Source organism: Seriola aureovittata, chromosome 10 (assembly GCF_021018895.1).
Source record: "Seriola aureovittata isolate HTS-2021-v1 ecotype China chromosome 10, ASM2101889v1, whole genome shotgun sequence".
NCBI lineage: Eukaryota > Metazoa > Chordata > Actinopteri > Carangiformes > Carangidae > Seriola > Seriola aureovittata.
The window spans coordinates 28394602-28418601 of NC_079373.1; the positions used below are offsets into that span (position 1 = coordinate 28394602).

Here is a 24000-nt window from a genome sequence, read left to right on the forward strand (position 1 = left end):
GGTCAGTCAGGTTGTTGACACCCACCTTCTGGCCCTCCCCGTTGGCCAGGTAACACTGACCCAGCATGAAGCGACAGGAGCCGATGTTCACCTGACACCACGGACCAATCAGCCTCACGTACTCCTGTACACACAGGAAACACAGGTGAGACACACCTGAGATGCTCACACTACTGAAGCAGCACTGCACACACACAGTACAGGTGAGAGAACAGGTGAGAGAACAGGTGAGTCTTACCTGCAGCTGTGTGTACTGACAATTGGCCATCAGACACTCTGGGAACTGGAAACCAGGGTTACTGGGCCAACTGGGAGACACCAGTTAAGAAGAACAGACAGATACTCACAGGTGAAAACAGGAAATCATCTGTTTAATGTTTCTATGGAGACCAGCTGTGGATGCAGGTGAAGGATACAGTAGCTGAGCGAGCAGGTGGACCACGTTGGAGATCATGTGGGTCCAGAGGAGCAGGGAGGGGGAGGGGCTCTGCTGCTGACTATAGATCTGAGAGATGATGATCCTCCTGGCTACAGTCTGATAGAAGAGCTCCACCACTGTCTGAGGACTGAGCACTACACACACACACACACACACACACACACACACACACACACACACACACACACACACAATACCTGACTGTTAAAATCAAAAAATAAATAAAATAAAGAATCATATCACCAGTGTGTTTGCAGCGCTCTGATAGCTCAGGTGAGTCAGGTGCATCACTGACCCGATCTGTTGGTGGAGACAGCAGGAGCGTCAGACAGCTCCAACACTGTGAGGTGCTGCAGGTTGGCGTCTCTGAAACAACACAGGAGGTCAAAGGTCACAGGTGTGTTGTATTTCAGCCATTCTAGAGGATAGACTGGGAATTGACTTATTGCATAGAAACATCACATAGAACAGTTAGATATTTAATTTATTAGTTTAATTTATATAATTTATTTTCCTCAGAGTGTTCTGCTGGTCACAACTCAGGACTGAATGTGGGCTGTAGTTTATGACTCTTATCTAGAGAGGGACAGAGGAAGGGAGGTTTGTGTGTGTGTGTGTGTGTGTGTGTGTGTGTGTGTGTGTGTGTGTGTGTGTAAGCCTGTGTATATTCTCATTTGTCCAGGTCATAGTATCCTAAAGGAGTTTTTAAATCGAAAACAACTCGACTAGGTTATTTGTCTGTGAAGACGTTTCACCTCTCATCCAAGAGGCTTCATCAGTTCGTGTACGTTTCTGACCAGGCTGGGACTGGTCCTACTTTCTGGTGTGGAGACCCAGGTATTTAACCTCTTGTGGGCGTTCACAAGGATGATGATGTCACTGGTTCCCTTTTGTGCTCCAAGTGTCAACGACAGTCGTTTGCATGACTGTCGTTGGTGGAAAATTGGTTTCGACTTCGTTAGTGCTCTATTGTGTTATAACGACAGTCGCTGGAGTCACATATCACTTGTGAACAGTTGTTATTCTTGGAGGCTAGATTGGTACAAAATAGGTTTGTAATTGGTGAAATTACAGAGGACGAAATTAAAAAGGAAATATCACATTCAAAGATAAACAAAGCGTCAGGGCCAGACGGATTTCCGTCAGAGTGGTACAAAGAGATGAAGGACTTACTCACCCCTAGAATGAAAACTACATACTAGGGTTGCACGGTATACCGGTACCAGTATAGTACCGCGATACTAGAGTTTTGAAAACGGTACTATACCAGCATTTAAAAACAAACGGTACTTTCATTTCATTTTATTGAATGCAAATGAATTGGTAAATTGGAGCCTGTCTCTTTAAGCACAGCGAGGCCAGCGAGTGTGACGTAGTTGCCCGAGCGGATGTAAGCCGCGTCCCACGCGCACTCGCATGTTTAGACTGAGGAGGAGAGAGAAACGAAAGGTCGCGTCTTAGACAGACGGAGCGGGTTGAAGAAAATACAGTAGATAGAGATGGCAGCTGCAGAAAAGCCCGAACTTGTGGACAAAATGGAGCCCGAAGTTCGTGTGGAAATATTTCGGGTTCAAACCGAACGATAAAGGCGAGCCACTGAACCCAGAGGCACCGCAGTGCAAGCGGTGCTACAAAGTGTGTCTCGCAGAAGGAGCCAACACTTCAAACCTGTCGAAACATTTAAAGGACAACCATGCGGACTTGTTCCGAGACTTCAGTCAAGAACGACAGGTGATAATGATGTTCACCTGTTCACTGTAATGTCAATGAAAGAAGTACAAAGCCCCTCCCAGCCCAGTAGTAAACCTACAGTAGCCTGCAAACAGAGAGCTACAACATGTCCATGGTTAATAAATACATTCAAAAATATATTTTTAAAAATTAAATTACATTCTTTAAATATTCAAATAACCCGTTAAGGCAATACATAATATAATGAAATATTTTTTACAAAAAGTATCGAAAAGTATCGAAATACATATTGGTATCGGTATCGAAACAGAACTTTGGTATCGTGACAACCCTACTACATACAACCATGTGCTTAAAACTGGCGTTGTTCCTCTCTCTTGGAAAGAAGCAGTGATCTCCGTGATACCAAAAGAGGGTAAAGACAAGTTAGACTTTGGAAGCTATCGGCCGATAAGTGTTCTGAACCAAGACTATAAGATCTTTACCCACATTCACAGGTTGTATCCAGCAAAGACAGACACAAGATAGCATTCGCCGAACGCTACATGTGATTGAGGAGATAAACAAAAATAAACTCCAGGCAGTAATGTTAAGTCTTGATGCCGAGAAGGCTTTTAATCGGGTTAATTGGGAGTTCCTATTTCGACTATTGGACAAATTTGGATTTCATCAAACTTTTATTAAAACTATTAAAACACTATATAATAAACCAAAAGCCAGAGTAAAAATAAATGGAGCAGTGGGACCAGACAAGGCTGCCCATTGAGCCCACTGTTATTCGCATTGTTTATCGAACCGTTAAGTCAGGGGATTAATCAGAACAATAATATCACTGGTATAAGAATACTGGACCAAGAATACAAGATTTCTTTATTTGCTGATGACGTTTTAATTAGCCTGTCAAACCCCTAAAATTCAATTTTAGAACTCTTATCATTCTTAGATGCTTTTGGCTCGGTCTCAGGCTATAAACTGAACATCCAAAAGACCCAAATACTAAACTTTAATTACAAACCTAACCAAAACATTACTTCTAAGATTCAACTACAATGGGATATAGAACATATGAAATATCTGGGAGTCAACATCCCAAAAGATTTATCAAACTTATATGACTTAAATTTCGATCTATTAAATAAGAAATTGAAGACATGAAGAGATGGAATCTTGTTCCAATATTAAGTTTTGAATCTCGGATTGAATCTGTAAAAATGAACATCCTGCCAAGGATATTATATCTATTCCAGACCCTCCCAATTGAAATTAATGATAAACAATTTAACGAATGGGATAAATTATTATCACGTTACATCTGGCAGGGGAAAAAACCGAGAATAAGGTTCCGAACTCTTCAATTATCAAAAAATAAGGGTGGACTGGCTCTTCCCTGCTTAAAAGATTATTATATATCGGCCCAGCTAAGGATCCTGTTCTGTTGGTGCGCCTCAGATTACAAAGCAAGATGGAAGGAAATTGAAGAAAACATATCGGGGACGATGCCAATTCAAGCAACAATAGGGGATAAAAGACTAATTAAAAGTTTGATGGAAACAGGAAATAAATGGGTCAACTTATCACTGAAAACATGGTTGAATGTTATCACTAGAAATGATATGTTAGAAGAGGTAAAGATTCTGAAATGGTGCTGTCAGATCCTGACTTTGCCCCAAATAAGATGGATGCAAACTATAAGGGATGGGTTGGCCGGGGTCTCTCCTCATATTGCACCTTGTTCAAACAGACAACACTGAAGAGCTTTCAGATGTTGAAAAGACTACATGGTCTCAACAATAGTGATTTTTTTAGATTTCTTCAGGTACGCCACCACTTAAACAGCACCATGTTAAAAAGCCAAAAGGCGTTTGAAAACAATTTGTTAAAAGTGTTTATCAGTGCTTATCGGAGAGATTAAAGTCATCTCTAGACTTTATAGAGGCCTGCAGGAAATAAAAATGGTGAATACCACATATATAAAACAAAAATGGGATAGGGAAACCAACAGTTGCCTTTCAGAAGATACCTGGATTAAATACTGTGAATTTCAGTGGAGGATATCATGCTCAAACTCATGGAGATCTTTCGGCTGGAAGTGTCTCATTGGGTATTTCATTACACCTGCTCAACATGGCTACCATCCAGGATCTTCTAGCTGTTGGAGATTGTGTCGTTCACAGGAAGCCAATCATTACCATTTGTTCTGGGCCTGTCCAAAAATAAATATTTTCTGGCGCAAGGTTTATTCAGAACTAGTAACTATTTTTGGAACTGACGTTACATTTAACTGGGAAGAACTTCTTTTTGGGCTTGTAAACTCAGCTAATGTAAGAGTGAAAAATAAATATTTATTTGGAATACTGAGTCTAGCTGCTAGAAAAGCAATTACAAAGAAATGGCTCAAGCCAGACGTCCCATCTATAGATGAATGGTATGATATTATTTACGATATATATGTAATGGAAAGAATGACTTTTTCAATCTAAATTTAATGACATCTGGAAGCAATGGAAAATGTACATGTACTTATTTTGTTTAAGTTTCTTTTTTTAATATCAAGATGTACTTGATTGGTAAATTACTTTGCTGTAATACTGTGGCAGAAATCACCCCATGTTCATGTTGTATTATTTTATAAAATGCTTTGTAAAAGGAAAAACAATAAATTAAAAAAAAGAAACAATCAAATATCATTAGACAGAGTCTTATTGTCACAAAGTGGAGATTTTTTCTATGTTCTCCAGTTTGCCCAGTGTCTATCCGTTGATCCTCTGGAGCTGACCCTTTGACCCATGATCTGGTTGAGCAACAGCTCGTCTGTTTGAGAGAGAGAGGGGTCCTTTGTCTCCGTTATCTATCAATTTGATAGTTTGATGATTGGAAGAGTAACAAAGTGTCAATTCTGGGTCCATAACTCTGCACCTCCTTACAATGAGCTTCTTTAATGGCTTGTGACTGATGCCAGACCAGGTATGTGCGCTACAGGTGCATGTGTCAATGTTTCTGACTGAACTCTGATTCACTTTCAATACAATCTTTTTTACTTTTATTTTCTTTAGATACTCATATACTGTAACAGACTACAGTCATGTATCACCTGTCCGGCACTCATCGGCTTCATATAATGACCTGTGTGTGTGTGTGTGTGTGCATGTACTCACATGATGTCCATGGGGACGGAGGAGGCGAGGCTCTGACTGACGTGTTTGAGGAGGTGGTATGAGGACAGGAGGTGGGAGCTCCGAGGAATCAGGTCCTGCTGGAGCTGCAGCAGCTGAGCCCCCCCACCCAGAAACACCTGCACACACAAACACACAGGGATGATTTCAGATCACTCACTTTAACATTGACAGATGATGAGTCCTGGTCCTGATCATGTGAGGTAAAGCTCTGCCTAAGGCTTCAGCTGGAGGAGATGTCAGTGTGTGGACACTTTATCCATTTTAGACTTCTTAATCCGAGCTCAGGTCTAACAGAGTCCAGACATCGCTCCTGGAGGATCCCGAGCCGTTCACATGAGGTCTCTCCAGTGTGTTCTGGACCCTGGAGTCTCCAACCAGTTGGACGAGCCCAGCAGAAGTCCACTGGAAGGTGCACATCCTGGTCAGAGACCTGAACCACCTCGACTGGCTGCTTTCAACATGAAGGAGCAGAGACTGGATGTCAGAGCTCCTCCCCCCCGTCTCAGAGTCTGTATCCTCATTGTTTCAGTCTGTACACAGAGCTCAGGTCCAGAACAACGTCCACTTCATTCAGCTGTCTGCACCTGTCCTCTTTCCGCTGACAGACAGGCGGTGAGGACAGGTGGGAACAGGTAGATGCAGAGGACGAGCAGAACAATGTCATTCCTTGAGTTTTGGACGAGTCAGAAGGAGAGAGAACTTCTGCAGAGAGCCAGTCAGCTGAGACTTCACACCTGTAAGTCAGTACACAGTGTGTGTGTGTGTGTGTGTGTGTCTGCGTGCATACGTACGTTGTCTCCAAAGCGCAGGTAGAGTTTCTGCAGGATGAGCAGGTCTCGACAGAACAGCGCTCTGGTCATGGCGAGGTGAGTGACGGCCTGACAGACGATGGACACGGCGGAGCTGCTGCCATACAGCTGAGACAGGCTGATCCTCACGTTCAGACTCTGACCTGTGAGGCCGGGATCAGGGGTCAGTGAACACACCACACTGAGATCAGGACTGCTGTTGTTTACATGCAGAACCACAGTTGTACCAGAAGAGACGGGTCCTTCTGCTGAGACCTCCGAGTCCGTCTCCAGGTCCAGTTCCCTCAGCAGGACCATCATGGCCGCCAGCGGGTTCCGGATATCCTGTAACTTGTTCTGGATGTCCTCGATGACGTTCTCACTGCAGAACACAGTCAGCAGGGTTACAGTCATAACCCTAACCCATTGACCTGTGGTCATTATTATTAATCAATAATGTCATAAATAAATACATTCTACCAACTGGTTCATTCACTTTTTATTTCATCAACTTAAAATCTGATTAAACCCTGAAGAGACTGATGGATTAACTTCTTCTGATTATATTGAACAGATTCCTGAATCAGGTTCATTATGACTCATTATTATAACATTATTACAATGATTAGATTATAATGTCACATAATAACTGAACACATTACATATTAATATGATAACAGTAAATTAATAAACAGAGTTAATAGTAAACAGGTATCTGACTTGTCATTGGACAGCAAGTTCTCCAAGACCAGATCAGCTGATCTCTCTGGAGACTCCAGATGTTCCACAGCTGTCTCCATCTGATACGACATCTCCCCAGAAACAGCATCACTGACCAGACGCAGACACTGGACCAGCTGCAGCACATCACGACCCAGATCCACATCTGAGACCAGCGCAGGTCAGAGTACGAACACACACACACACACACACACACACACACAGACACACACACACACACACAGACACACACACACACACACAGACACAGACACAGACACACACACACACACACAGACACACACACACACACACACACACACACACACACACACAGACACACACACACACACACACAGACACACACACACACACAGACACACACACACACACACACAGACACACACACACACACACACACACAGACACACACACACACACACAGACACACACACACACACACACACACACACACACACACACACACAGACACACACACACACAACACACACACACACAGTAGTTGTGTAGTTTTTAACTTAAATATCAGAAACAGCTTCTGACTAATGAAAGGTTCAATCAACTGTTTTCTGATCAAGTCTTGGACATCACATCTGGGTCGGGGACACACATCAGGGTCTGGTTACCTTCAGTGATGGGCGTCTCCTCCTCTGACAGCAGATACTCGTCGTAGGACAGATACAGATGATCCACAGCAAAACACGGTAGGAGGAAGGAGACCAGACCCTGAAACCAGACCACAGACCAGATCACAATCAGAGAGCGGGTCACACACAGACACAGACAGAACCGGTGGAGACCTAGTGCCGGTCCTGGTCCTCACCTTCTTCAGCAGACAGACCAGACCTGTGTGGGGACTGACGCTCAGACCCAGAGAAGTGGACAGAGACTCCTGGTACTGAAGACAGCAGGAGTAGAACCTGGACCAGAACTCCACCTGCAGCTGACGGTACTCTTCCTGAGAGAACTCGAACTCCGTCACACTGCTCTGCAGCTGGGGGGGGGGGGGGTCAGAAACAGGAACTCTGGGACTTCAGCTGATCAGATTCTAACAATCATTAAAAACAGACATGATTGATTACCTCACTCTCCACAGCAACCGTCACCTCCTTCTTCAGAGTTTCCCATGATGCATCAGGGATCCTCTCCGAACCGCGTCGATAGATCTGAAACACAAGACACACGTCTGCTGCGTCATGTGACCTGGTGGAGGCTGACCCACCAACATCACTCACAATGATGGTGACCACACCCACAATCAGTGACATCACTACTCTACATAACACAGGTGTGTGTGTGTGTTCAGGTAAATCTCACCTGTAAAGCTTTCACTATGGCTGAGGCCGTGAAGCGTAGAGGAGAGAAGAGAACCTCCAGGTACGTCTCCTGTTAACACAAGTCTCCAGGTGAGTGACGGCAACGATGAAACCACACCGCCTGTAATGACCTCATCAGCTGGTCAACAGTCATCACATATCAACCATGAACCTCGTCAACGTTCAGTGTAAATAAAGGTTTCGCCGAGAGTCGTCATGGTCTAGTACTGGTTTGGTAAGTGGTCTGGTCTAATTTCTGGCCTGGTACTGGTTTGGTAAGTGGTCTGGTCTAATTTCTGGCCTGGTACTGGTTTGGTAAGTGGTCTGGTCTGATTTCTGGCCTGGTACTGGTTTGGTAAGTGGTCTGGTCTAATTTCTGGCCTGGTACTGGTTTGGTAAGTGGTCTGGTCTGATTTCTGGCCTGGTACTGGTTTGGTAAGTGGTCTGGTCTGATTTCTGGCCTGGTACTGGTTTGGTAAGTGGTCTGGTCTGATTTCTGGCCTGGTACTGGTTTGGTAAGTGGTCTGGTCTGATTTCTGGCCTGGTACTGGTTTGGTAAGTGGTCTGGTCTAATTTCTGGCCTGGTACTGGTTTGGTAAGTGGTCTGGTCTAATTTCTGGCCCAGTACTGGTTTGGTAAGTGGTCTGGTCTAATTTCTGGCCTGGTACTGGTTTGATGTGGGTGTGGGACTGGTCTTACTCGGGGGTCCTGGTCCACTCCTATATGGACTTCTTCCTCTGGTGGAGGCTGAACAAACACCTGGTTCCACTGACCTGCTGTGTTACTGTAAAACACACACACACACACACACACACACACACACACACACACACACACACACACACACACACACACACACACACACACACACACACACACACACACACACACACACACACACACACACACACCATCTTTAAGTGTGAGTGACAGATGTAACAGTGTGAGACTCAGTGACAGTAAACACATCACAGTGGGTGGTGGTGGTGGTTGTTGGGACGGGGACTCACTGTTCAAAGTTGATGTACTTGATCACAGTGGTGTTGGAGTCGTCGACCCACAGAGCCCAGATATCTGTGGAGGTCAGGTGGAAATCCACCAGAGTCTCCTGTTCACACAGAGACATGAGGTTTAGCTCTCCATTACATTTTGTATTTTTATTCCATCAAGCGGGCGAGACACTCCTCACTACGTCTTTTAAATCATCTTCTTCATTTCATGTTAAAACAATGTTTACTTTAAACATTTTAACGCAACACAATATATTATATAATGACAACAAGACAAACACAAACACATCAATGTGGTAAATCACATGAACTCTAATCAATCTTTTTCAGTATAAAACTTGAATATTTTCATTGTTTCTTCAAAAACAATAAAAACAAACATCATTTTGAGCAGCAGGTTTGAAAGTTTGTTTCACAGTTTCAGTGTCGTCGTGTCCCCCCCCCCCCCCCCCCCCCATCAATCAGGTCTTTATGGTAGAGACCAGCCTGCTGGACTCTGAGACTCTGAGAGCAGAAGGAACTAAACCTGAACCAGACTGACTCCATGACAAAACAGGTGGAGACTCACCTGTGTGGTGAACAGGGTGGAGATGTGTTCCAGGCTGTAGCGGTTGTTGTCGGTGGAGACGAGCTGTAGCACGGTGAACTGTCCTCTCTGAGGGACGGCCAGGTAGAGGGACAGACAGAGGCCGGTGGAGGACGAGAAGGCGAGCCGGAGGCGGTGACCCTGACCCGACAGACGCTTCACTCCTTTACAGGCCGGCATGTAGTCCAACACGTCGGCCTCCAGCTGACAAGCCTGCTCCTGCACGAGGAACACACAGGTTAGCTAATGACACTAACAACTCTTTCAGAGAGACAGGCAGGAGTCAGTACACTACCCACAGTAGAGTCTGGTTAGGAAAGCCGACCAGAGCTGTAACTGATGTTACTGTGGGCACACTGTATTACCTAGCAGCCGCAGGTCAGCTGACTGAATCAGAAATGTGTGATACAGCGCGCTCTGTAGGGGCTGTAGGAGGACGGTAGTTCGGCGGTTGAAAAATATTGTGCCAAAGGAAAGTGCTGTTGTCACAGGACGTTAAAGAATGAAATTGTTCTACATGAAGTTACATTTAAACAGATGTTGGATTGTTCGTTTTTAAAAGTCTCTAAAACACGTTTTTTCTCGTGGCCCCGCCCACAGCAACACCTCACTCTGCCAGAGCGCCGGTCGGCATTCCGAACCAGAATCTACCGTAGGTGATGTACCGACTACATGAAAACACAAACTGTCCCTTTCAGTTCACCTGTGAACAAAGTTACATTTAGATTCTGGTGGACTGAATTAAAGTCACATGGCCTGAGCCTGAATGTGAGTCTCTGTATGAACATAAAGACCAGGTCCTGACCCTGAGGGACCACATGCGCAGTCTGTGGTCCTGGCAGAGGGCGAAGATGAAGGAGTCTTCCTCCAGCTCTCTGACAGCCAGACTGAGGGCCAGGTCTGGAGGACTCTGCTCCCCACGGATGGCGGTGGGCATCCAGCCCGACAGCCTCTGCATCATGGAACTCCTCTTCAGCTCCAGCACCGACACGCCGCCTGCAGGAGGAGGACACGTCTTTTCATGTGGAAGACAACACGCACACGTAATATCAGAGAGGACACTCCAGCTGTTTCTGTTAGAACGACTCAACAGTAGCTGCAGTGAGGTCACAATCACTTTCATCACCAACTCATTGAATGATATTTTGTCCAGTAATTGATCCGTTAAATATCTGATCACTGGTCCAATAAATGAAGCAGCAGCTGTTTGAATGACGTGAAACCAGTTAATGATCCAGTTCACTTCTGTGTCATGTCACAATCTGAACAGAAAAATGATCACAACAGTAATCAGCAGATAATCAATGAAAATAAACTGAATTCACATCCACAATGAACCACAACACTGATCTGAAGTTAATTAGGCTTCAACTACTTCCTACAGAGACAGTGACACCCTCTGGATCTGGATCTGTGTGCTGAGGTCTCACTTTGGTTTCAGGTGAACCTCAGAGGATTCACATGGACCCTCCCCTCCTGTGAGCAGGAGGGAGATTCAGGTAGAGGTTCAGGTGTATGAAGCAGCAGGGAAGACTGTGGTCTTTACCCTGAGAGTCGTGGGGCGGCAGAGTGACCACCATGATGCCTCCTGCAGGTGAAGCCAGGGCGTAGTGAGCCTCTCCCTGGTAACTGAGCCAGGCCGCAGAGGTGCTGGGACTCCCCGTTTGTCCCACCTGGCTGGGGATGACGGCACTGTGAGACGGGTCCTGCAGACTCAGCTTCCCCACATCAGTGAAGACGGACTGCATGTGGAGCTCGGTCACCAGCTCCTGGAGTGGAACCAGAGAGGGGGACTTTTATTTTGAAAAGAAATAAGTTACAACTTCCTAACAGTCTATTGGAACTGCTACTGTGTTCAAAGTCATGTTTCGAAAAACTAGATTGGTACAACTACAATGTGGTCCAGACAGTGACGAGCTCAGAGTTCCTGTCATTGACTTGTCAGTGATGGGCCTTAATATTAACAGTTATTAAAACAGACTTTCAATCATTTTAAATCTGTCGAAGATCATTTAGTTTTAGTTTTAAGACGCACTTCCAATACCTTCATGGCCCAGCAGGTTGGGAACCACTGCTCTAAACAAAAACAGCTGCGTTATTAACTGTGTCAGACACAGACTCTGTTTTCATTCAACTAGATGAACCAGTTGATGCACTGATGAGGTCGCAGGTGCCCCATGTGTAGAGGCTACAGTCCTCGCTGCAGTCGGACCTTTACTGCATGTCACTCCCTCTCTCTCTCTCCCCATTTCCTGTCCAATAAACGCACAAAAGCCCCCAAAAATAAACAATAAAATAAAATAAAAAGTCTACAGGTTAGAATCAGATCACACCTGAGAACCAGTTATTGATTATCAGCTGTCAATCGACTTATCAATGAACGACCGTCAGCTGCAGCACACACTCATCATGGAGATGATCCAGGCCAGTACTCACGCTGCGGTACATGCGTGTGGGGTGGGGCAGCACCAGCCTGTGGACGCTCTGATTGGTGGAGATGAGGATGATGACATTGTTGAGGGTCTCCTGGATGCTGACCCCCCCGGGCAGAACAGTACAGTGGGTGAACCTGAGTTTGACGGCATTGTTGAGCAGATTGGTGTCCAGAGACTGCTCCACCAGCTGGACTGTGTCTCCTGACGTGGACCTGCAGAGTCAGAGAGTCCGGGTCAGTGTTCAGTCACTGGTCTGTGTGTGAAGATATGAAGCTTCAAGCACAGACTTCAGCTCTCTGCATGAATCATACAGAGGCTCTGGAGGAGCTGACATCATTAGAAATGTTAGGATTAACATAATTATAACATAAGTATAATTCGTTTATCAGTCAGTGACTATAGTATGGACCACATGGACTGTCCAGACCGATACTGCGGACCCCTTCAGCTGTCCTCAGTCTTCAGTGAATGAACAGCTGCTCAGGTGTGTTATGGTCAGGTGACTTGAGAGGGTCTGGTTGGTTTCACACTATGTTGTGGGTCAGTATCCAACATGTCATTGATGAATGAATGAAATTTATTCGAACAAACGTGCAAGAATATATACAACCAATAGTAACAAACAGAAAACATAATGCAGGAAAGGTAAATGATAATCCTCAACAAAAGAAAAAAGGAAAAGTAGCTTTCTTGCCGACAAGCTCGAAAGGGAGTAGGAAGAAGTAAAAACTTATTTACTCCTACCCCCCAAGCTTAACGTTATTGTTTTCAAAAAAATATATACATATATCAATAAATAAAATGCATACCCAATGCCCATTAAGTTAACTGGCAAATAAGGAAATCATACTTACAAATGATAATACAGCCTATGTATACACATACTCATGCATATACACATACATATACATATATACACCCATAACTATATATATATAAACACAAACACACACATATATACATATATATTTATACCAATATATACATAGAACCCCTAGATCAGGCGAATAGGAATCTACCAAGTGTCAGTTAGGTCCTCTCTTCCCTATAAGCAGTAAAAACGGTGTGCTTGTATTTGCTCTTGAATTGAGCAATGTTTGGACATTGTTTTAATTTCACATCCAGACTGTTCCAAAGTCTTACTCCATTAATTGAGATACAGAATCTTTTCCTTGTGGTTCTAAATCTGCAAATCCTGAAATTTAAAGGTTCCCTTAAATTATGTTCTCCCTGTCTTTGATTCTTTGATTGATGTTACATCAGTGTTTTTAATGTGTTTATGCTCATTTTCTATCTTTTGATAGGAAGCACTTGGTGCAGGTCATTTCTTTGCTGTAACGCACTCTGTCGTGATGGTTCCTGTGACACCTAAGCTCGTTGGTGTGTGACAAAAAAATAAATCTATTTTTTACTTTGTATCGAGGCGTGATTTGTTCGTGATTCGTTCTAATAATATCACATGGCCGATGACATCCAAAGCTTCGTTTCTCACACCCACGTGACCGCTTCGAACTGCGTTTCAAAGGTTTAAACATGTGCGCAATGCGGTGCACCTCCGTGGGTTGTGGATGCAGTATTACAGATCTATGTGCGTGAAGCTCATGTGCAAGTACTCCAGTGGCTCACCTGGTAGAGCACACGCTGTTTGATTTTGAGCCTTCTGGCAGCGGCCGGGGTTCAAGACCGACCCATGGTCCATTGCTACGTGTTTCTGTCTCCCTTCCTTTTTACCCCGTCAAATCCCATGTGTAAAAGTGTCACTTTTACACATGGGAAATTGTCCAAATGTACAATGCAAAATGTTCTTTGTTGTTTTTCTGTTATTTGGAGAATGTGGTTGAGCTCTGATTTAAAAAACTTCCAGTAATGAATCATTTTTCAATACAACTGTGTTAAAATCTTCACTGTGCCATCACTAGCACTTTGTGCTACAATTCTTGTATGAAAGGTGCTATACAAATAAAGTTTATTATTATTATTGTTATTATAATTATTATTATCTGGACTGTGAAGCAGATCATTTAACTCAGAGTTTATCCTGCTTCTTCTCTCAGCACTGACATCAGTTAACACCAGTGGTCCACAGATGACGCCTGCACCATGTTTGACAGCTGATGTGGTCTGATCTGGTTTGATCTGGATCATCTATCCAAACAATCTTGTTCTAGACCTGAGAAGGCTTTTAAAGATGTTTTCTGGTCTTTCAGCTCCTCAGTGTTACCAGAGCCAACACCTTGTGGTAGATCCTCTGACTGACTGTGAACTCTGTCCAGATGTTGGGGAGAGGTTTTTCATAAACTTTGGTCGGTGCTGCTGAGCTCACTCATCCTTCTTTTTTAAAACTGTACAAACTGTGGATTAGTCCACTCCTTATCTTTCTGATGTGCGTCTGTGTTTCTCCAGTGTACTTTACTGTGTTTTACCACACTGTATGAAGGTAAATGTAAGTATCAGTATTAAAGAGCTGGAATCAGGGTCGTCCCTCTGTGTCTGTAAGTTTGAAGTCACATGTGAGGACAGTGCAGACACTTCAGACTGAAAACAGATGCAGATAATATGAGACGAATGTAAGCTGGTGCAGAAGATCCTTCAGGGAGGGGGGTGTTTCACCTGATGGTGACATTACTCACCAGTGTATGAATCTGTTACTGGTGACTGACAGCAACTTCCCACTCTCCTCGTAGTGAAACGCACCAGCGCTGTCCGGGAACTTCTGGCCACCAGGGAGAGCGCTCAGACCTGCAGACAGGAACCAGAGGGATCAGATCCAGACACCACTTCAGGGGCTGGTCTCACAAACACAGACTTTCACTGTATCAGATAGAACGAGTCTGAACTCATCTTCTGCACAACGCATTTTAGTTTGTGACTATCTTAAACTGGACTGTGACAACGGTTACAAGTCGTTTTACTTTGGAAACAACAAAAACGGCTGATGTCTCAAAAACTGTTTCTTCCCTCTGCTCTCTCCATAACGATGCAAGGAAACCACAAATTATGAGCCATGTTTTCTTATTTTTTCTTGTTGGGTGCTGCTGGTCAGTGCAGGTGTCACTGATTGTTACCATAGTAACACTGATCTTAGACCTGATATAGTCTGCATGTTTTGTTAATCAGACTGTTTTACTTAATTTACTGATTCATTTTAAGACAAAAACAAATTAGACACCTTACCCCCAGACCAACTTTATTGTTTCACTTTTTAAATTTTCAAAGTAAAACATCTTGTGTTGAACTGTTGAATTCTTCCTAAAGGCTCAGAGGTTGTCTTAATTTATTCCTAATTAATTTTACCTTAAGGTAGTCAAGAACTAAACTGCTTTGATCAACAGATGAATTCAGTCTGTTTATTTTCTCTAATACACGGTGAAAGTTTTCAGGATCGATCACGTCTCTGTTCTGAAGTGAAACTGTTAGTTTGTGACTTCATGTCACAGTTTACCGCTTCACAGGTGAGCCGACAGCTCCATGCTACCGGCTAGCTAACTAGCTAAAGAGAGACAGGACACAGAGGGACAGTTCACCGGGTTCAGGTCACGGTGTTTTCAGCACAAACACAACCGTAACACACCGACCGTTTTACCGGGCCCCGGTCCCTCAGACTGACTGTAACCAGCGTGGTAGCGGTGCTAGCTGTTGTTAGCATGTCCCCCCGTCAAAGCCTCGCCTTCAGACGACCCTGTTTTAAAGTAAGAGCGGAGCACGGAGCTGCGAGGGAGTAAGAAGGTTTACCGAGGTCCACGGTCACGTCTCTGAACCGCTGCAGAGTTTCCCTCTCAAATCCACAGATCTCGATGAAGCTGCGCTCCAGCACCGCCGCCATCTTCTCCTCATGCAACTGTGACGTCAGAGGATCAGAAGCCGCGCGCTGAGCGTTCGAATATTTAAAGACAAAGGACACCACAGACATGTCTCTACAGACTGGTCACCACAGAGAGGTCACTACAGACAGGATACCACAGACAGGACACCACAGACATGTCACTACAGACAGGACACCACAGACATGTCACTACAGACAGGACACCACAGACAGGACACCACAGACATGTCACTACAGACAGGTCACCACAGACAGGACACCACAGACATGTCACCACAGACTGGTCACCACAGACAGGACACCACAGACAGGAAACCAGAGACATGTCACTACAGACTGGTCACCACAGACAGGTCACTACAGACAGGACACTACAGACAGGACACCACAGACATGTCACTACAGACTGGTCACCACAGACAGGTCACTACAGACAGGTCACCACAGACAGGACACCACAGACATGTCACTACAGACTGCTCACCACAGACAGGACACCACAGACAGGACACAACAGACATGTCACCACAGACTGGTCACCACAGACAGGTCACTACAGACATCACCACAGACATGTCACTACAGACTGGTCACCAGAGACATCACCACAGACAGGTCACTGCAGACAGGACACCACAGACATGTCACTACAGACAGGACACCACAGACATGTCACTACAGACTGGTCACCACAGACAGGTCACTACAGACAGGTCACCACAGACAGGACACTACAGACAGGTCACCACAGACAGGACACCACAGACAGGTCACCACAGACAGGACACTACAGACTGGTCACCACAGACTGATCACCACAGACTGATCACCACAGACAGATTACTACAGACATCACCACAGACAGGACACCACAAACAGGACACCACAGACATGTCACTACAGACTGGTCACCACAGACAGGTCACCACAGACAGGTCACTACAGACAGGTCACCACAGACATGTCACTACAGACAGGTCACCACAGACATGTCACTACAGACAGGTCACCACAGACATGTCACTACAGACAGATCACCACAGACATGTCACTACAGACAGGTCACCACAGACATGTCACTACAGACAGGTCACCACAGACATGTCACTACAGACAGGTCACCACAGACATGTCACTACAGACAGATCACCACAGACATGTCACTACAGACAGGTCACCACAGACATGTCACTACAGACAGGACACCACAGACAGGACACCACAGACATGTCACTACAGACAGGTCACCACAGACAGGACACCACAGACATGTCACCACAGACTGGTCACCACAGACAGGACACCACAGACAGGAAACCAGAGACATGTCACTACAGACTGGTCACCACAGACAGGTCACTACAGACAGGTCACTACAGACATGACACCACAGACATGTCACTACAGACTGGTCACCACAGACAGGTCACTACAGACAGGTCACCACAGACAGGACACCACAGACATGTCACTACAGACTGCTCACCACAGACAGGACACCACAGACAGGACACAACAGACATGTCACCACAGACTGGTCACCACAGACAGGTCACTACAGACATCACCACAGACATGTCACTACAGACTGGTCACCAGAGACATCACCACAGACAGGTCACTGCAGACAGGACACCACAGACATGTCACTACAGACAGGACACCACAGACATGTCACTACAGACTGGTCACCACAGACAGGTCACTACAGACAGGTCACCACAGACAGGACACTACAGACAGGTCACCACAGACAGGACACCACAGACAGGTCACCACAGACAGGACACTACAGACTGGTCACCACAGACTGATCACCACAGACTGATCACCACAGACAGATTACTACAGACATCACCACAGACAGGACACCACAAACAGGACACCACAGACATGTCACTACAGACTGGTCACCACAGACAGGTCACCACAGACAGGTCACTACAGACAGGTCACCACAGACATGTCACTACAGACAGGTCACCACAGACATGTCACTACAGACAGGTCACCACAGACATGTCACTACAGACAGATCACCACAGACATGTCACTACAGACAGGTCACCACAGACATGTCACTACAGACAGGTCACCACAGACATGTCACTACAGACAGGTCACCACAGACATGTCACTACAGACAGATCACCACAGACATGTCACTACAGACAGGTCACCACAGACATGTCACTACAGACTGGTCACCACAGACAGGTCACCACAGACATGTCACTACAGACAGGTCACCACAGACAGGACACCACAGACATGTCACCACAGACTGGTCACCACAGACAGGACACCACAGACAGGTCACCACAGACAGGACACCACAGACATGTCACTACAGACTGGTCACCACAGACAGGACACCACAGACATGTCACTACAGACTGGTCACCACAGACAGGACACCACAGACAGGTCACTACAGACAGATTACTACAGACATCACCACAGACAGGTCACCACAGACAGGTCACTACAGACAGGTCACCACAGACAGGTCACCACAGACAGGTCACTACAGACAGGTCACCACAGACAGGACACCACAGACAGGTCACTACAGACAGGTCACCACAGACATGTCACAACAGACTGATCACCACAGACATCACCACAGACAGATTACTACAGACATCACCACAGACAGGTCACTACAGACAGTTCATTACAGACTGGTCAAAACAGACAGGTCATTACAGACAGATTACTACAGACATCACCATAGACAGGTCACTACAAACATGTCACTACAGACTGGTCACCACAGACAGGACACCACAGACAGGTCACTACAGACATCACCACAGACAGATTACTACAGACATCACCACAGACAGGTCATTACAGACAGATTACTACAGACATCACCACAGACAGGTCATTACAGACAGATTACTACAGACATCACCACAGACATCACCACAGACAGGTCACTACACACATCACCACAGACAGGTCACCACAGACAGGACACCACAGACATGACCACAGACAGGTCACTACAGACTGGTCACCACAGACAGGACACCACAGACAGGTCACTACAGAGAGGTCACCACAGACTGATCACCACAGACAGGTCACCACAGACATCACCACAGACAGGTCACTACACACATCACGACAGACAGGTCACCACAGACAGGACACCACAGACATGACCACAGACAGGTCACTACAGACTGGTCACCACAGACAGGTCACTACAGACAGGTCACCACAGACTGATCACCACAGACAGGTCACTACACACATCACCACAGACAGGTCACCACAGACAGGTCACTACAGACATGACCACAGACAGGTCACTACACACATCAACACAGACAGGTCACTACACACATCACCACAGACAGGTCACCACAGACAGGTCACCACAGACATGACCACAGACAGGTCACTACAGACAGGTCACCACAGACAGGACACTACAGACAGGTCACCACAGACAGGTCACTACAGACAGGTCACCACAGACAGGACACCACAGACATGACCACAGACAGGTCATTACAGACAGATTACTACAGACATCACCACAGACAGGTCATTACAGACAGATTACTACAGACATCACCACAGAAAGGTCACCACAGACTGATCACCACAGACATCACCACAGACAGGTCACCACAGACAGGAAACCACAGACAGGACACCACAGACAGATCACTACAGACATGTCACTACAGACAGGTCACTACAGACTGATCACCACAGACAGGTCACCACAGACTGGTCACCACAGACAGGTCACTACAGACAGGACACCACAGACAGGTCACTACACACATCACGACAGAATGGTCACCACAGACAGGACACCACAGACATGACCACAGACAGGTCACTACAGACTGGTCACCACAGACAGGACACCACAGACAGGTCACTACAGACAGGTCACCACAGACTGATCACCACAGACAGGTCACTACACACATCACCACAGACAGGTCACCACAGACAGGTCACTACAGACATGACCACAGACAGGTCACTACACACATCACCACAGACAGGTCACTACACACATCACTACACACATCACCACAGACAGGTCACCACAGACAGGTCACCACAGACATGACCACAGACAGGTCACTACAGACAGGTCACCACAGACAGGACACTACAGACAGGTCACCACAGACAGGACACCACAGACTGATCACCACAGACAGGTCACTACAGACAGGACACTACAGACAGGTCACCACAGACAGGTCACTACAGACAGGTCACCACAGACAGGACACCACAGACATGACCACAGACAGGTCACCACAGACAGGTCACTACAGACAGGTCACTACATACATCACCACAGACAGGTCACTACAGACAGGTCATCACAGACAGGACACCACAGACATGACCACAGACAGGTCACTACACACATCACGACAGACAGGTCACCACAGACAGGACACCACAGACATGACCACAGACAGGTCACTACAGACTGGTCACCACAGACAGGACACCACAGACAGGTCACTACAGACAGGTCACCACAGACAGATCACCACAGACAGGTCACTACACACATCACCACAGACAGGTCACCACAGACAGGTCACTACAGACATGACCACAGACAGGTCGCTACACACATCACCACAGACAGGTCACTACACACATCACCACAGACAGGTCACCACAGACAGATCACCACAGACAGGTCACCACAGACAGGTCACTACAGAGAGGTCACCACAGACTGATCACCACAGACAGATCACCACAGACAGGTCACCACAGACAGGTCACTACAGACAGGTCACTACAGACAGGTCACTACAGACATGTCACTACAGACAGGTCCCTACAGACTGGTCACTACAGACAGGTCCCTACAGACATGTCACCACAGACAGGTCACCACAGACATCACCACAGACAGGTCACTACACACATCACGACAGACAGGTCACCACAGACAGGACACCACAGACATGACCACAGACAGGTCACTACAGACTGGTCACCACAGACAGGACACCACAGACAGGTCACTACAGACAGGTCACCACAGACAGATCACCACAGACAGGTCACTACACACATCACCACAGACATCACCACAGACAGGTCACCACAGACAGGTCACTACAGACATGACCACAGACAGGTCGCTACACACATCACCACAGACAGGTCACTACACACATCACCACAGACAGGTCACCACAGACAGGTCACCACAGACATGACCACAGACAGGTCACTACACACACATCACCACAGACAGGTCACCACAGACAGATCACCACAGACAGGTCACCACAGACAGGTCACTACAGAGAGGTCACCACAGACTGATCACCACAGACAGATCACCACAGACAGGTCACCACAGACAGGTCACTACAGACAGGTCACTACAGACAGGTCACTACAGACATGTCACTACAGACAGGTCCCTACAGACTGGTCACTACAGACAGGTCCCTACAGACATGTCACCACAGACAGGTCACCACAGACATCACCACAGACAGGTCACTACACACATCACGACAGACAGGTCACCACAGACAGGACACCACAGACATGACCACAGACAGGTCACTACAGACTGGTCACCACAGACAGGACACCACAGACAGGTCACTACAGACAGGTCACCACAGACAGATCACCACAGACAGGTCACTACACACATCACCACAGACAGGTCACCACAGACAGGTCACTACAGACATGACCACAGACAGGTCGCTACACACATCACCACAGACAGGTCACTACACACATCACCACAGACAGGTCACCACAGACAGGTCACCACAGACATGACCACAGACAGGTCACTACACACATCACCACAGACAGGTCACCACAGACAGGTCACCACAGACAGGTCACCACAGACATGACCACAGACAGGTCACTACAGACAGGTCAGGACTACAGTGACCTGTCTGTGCCTCTTTACTGTGCCTCTTTAGGTTATTAGGACTCAGCTAGGTCATGAATACGTAACTAGAGGTTATTCAGCCTATAAATTGTTTGGCTTCGGGTCCTCTCACAGCCTGTTTTGATGCTTGTTAAACGACGCTGTGTCTTTTTGTAATAAACTTTTTATATACAACTGAGCCGGTTTCAGCAGAGACTCCTTCCTCATCATCACATCATCGCTACGGAAGAAACAGCAATAACCACAGACAGGTCACCACAGACAGGTCACTACAGACAGGTCACTACAGACAGGTCACTACAGACAGGTCACTACAGACATGTCACTACAGACAGGTCACTACAGACTGGTCACTACAGACAGGTCACTACACACATGTCACCACAGACTGGTCACTACAGACAGGTCACCACAGACAGGTCACTACAGACAGGTCACCACAGACAGGTCACTACAGACAGGTCACTACAGACAGGTCACTACAGACATGTCACTACAGACAGGTCCCTACAGACTGGTCACCACAGACAGGTCACTGCAGACATGTCACCACAGACAGGTCACCACAGACAGGTCACTGCAGACAGGTCATTCCAGACATCACCACAGACAGGTCACCACAGACAGGTCACTACAGACAGGTCACTACAGACAGGTCACTACAGACAGGTCACTAGACACATGTCACCACAGACAGGTCACTACAGACAGGTCACCACAGACAGGTCACTACATACATCACCACAGACAGGTCACACAGACAGGTCACCACAGACAGGTCACCACAGGACAGGTCACCACAGACAGGTCACCACAGACAGGTCACCACAGACAGGTCACTACAGACAGGTCACCACAGACAGGTCACTACAGACAGGTCACCACAGACAGGTCACTACAGACAGGTCACCACAGACTGGTCACTACAGACAGGTCACTACAGACAGGTCACCACAGACAGGTCACTACAGACTGGTCACTACAGACTGGTCACCACAGACAGGTCACCACAGACAGGTCACTACAGACAGGTCACCACAGACAGGTCACTACAGACAGGTCACTACAGACAGGTCACTACAGACAGGTCACTACAGACATGTCACTACAGACAGGTCACTACAGACTGGTCACTACAGACAGGTCACTACACACATGTCACCACAGACTGGTCACTACAGACAGGTCACCACAGACAGGTCACTACAGACAGGTCACCACAGACAGGTCACTACAGACAGGTCACTACAGACAGGTCACTACAGACATGTCACTACAGACAGGTCCCTACAGACTGGTCACCACAGACAGGTCACTGCAGACATGTCACCACAGACAGGTCACCACAGACAGGTCACTGCAGACAGGTCATTCCAGACATCACCACAGACAGGTCACCACAGACAGGTCACTACAGACAGGTCACTACAGACAGGTCACTACAGACAGGTCACTAGACACATGTCACCACAGACAGGTCACTACAGACAGGTCACCACAGACAGGTCACTACAGACAGGTCACCACAGACAGGTCACCACAGACAGGTCACTACAGACAGGTCACCACAGACAGGTCACCACAGACAGGTCACCACAGACAGGTCACTACAGACAGGTCACCACAGACAGGTCACTACAGACAGGTCACCACAGACAGGTCACTACAGACAGGTCACCACAGACAGGTCACTACAGACAGGTCACTACAGACAGGTCACCACAGACAGGTCACTACAGACAGGTCACCACAGACAGGTCACCACAGACAGGTCACTACAGACAGGTCACCACAGACAGGTCACCACAGACAGGTCACCACAGACAGGTCACTACAGACAGGTCACCACAGACAGGTCACTACAGACAGGTCACCACAGACTGGTCACTACAGACAGGTCACTACAGACAGGTCACCACAGACAGGTCACCACAGACTGGTCACCACAGACAGGTCACTACAGACAGGTCACCACAGACAGGTCACTGCAGACAGGTCACTACAGACAGGTCACTACAGACAGGTCACTACAGACAGGTCACCACAGACAGGTCAC

General features: G+C 46.7%; 1 protein-coding gene across 1 annotated transcript in view; it reads right to left on the reverse strand.

Moving 5' to 3' along the window:
- Window positions 1-16020, reverse strand: part of nup160 (nucleoporin 160) — a 22182-nt gene extending 6162 nt beyond the window's left edge. The window contains exons 1-20 of the mRNA XM_056388040.1: window positions 15916-16020; window positions 14814-14922; window positions 12185-12395; window positions 11295-11517; window positions 10554-10744; window positions 9731-9967; window positions 9163-9260; window positions 8852-8936; window positions 8154-8222; window positions 7919-8002; window positions 7660-7830; window positions 7463-7562; window positions 6816-6981; window positions 6344-6477; window positions 6099-6259; window positions 5287-5423; window positions 735-805; window positions 417-573; window positions 239-308; window positions 26-124 (exon numbers count right to left, since the gene is read on the reverse strand). Coding sequence (XP_056244015.1) covers window positions 26-124; window positions 239-308; window positions 417-573; window positions 735-805; window positions 5287-5423; window positions 6099-6259; window positions 6344-6477; window positions 6816-6981; window positions 7463-7562; window positions 7660-7830; window positions 7919-8002; window positions 8154-8222; window positions 8852-8936; window positions 9163-9260; window positions 9731-9967; window positions 10554-10744; window positions 11295-11517; window positions 12185-12395; window positions 14814-14922; window positions 15916-16006 — 2664 coding nt within the window. The 5' untranslated portion in view covers window positions 16007-16020. The remainder of the gene's footprint in view (window positions 1-25; window positions 125-238; window positions 309-416; window positions 574-734; window positions 806-5286; window positions 5424-6098; window positions 6260-6343; window positions 6478-6815; window positions 6982-7462; window positions 7563-7659; window positions 7831-7918; window positions 8003-8153; window positions 8223-8851; window positions 8937-9162; window positions 9261-9730; window positions 9968-10553; window positions 10745-11294; window positions 11518-12184; window positions 12396-14813; window positions 14923-15915) is intronic.
- Window positions 16021-24000: the final 7980 nt, after the last annotated feature.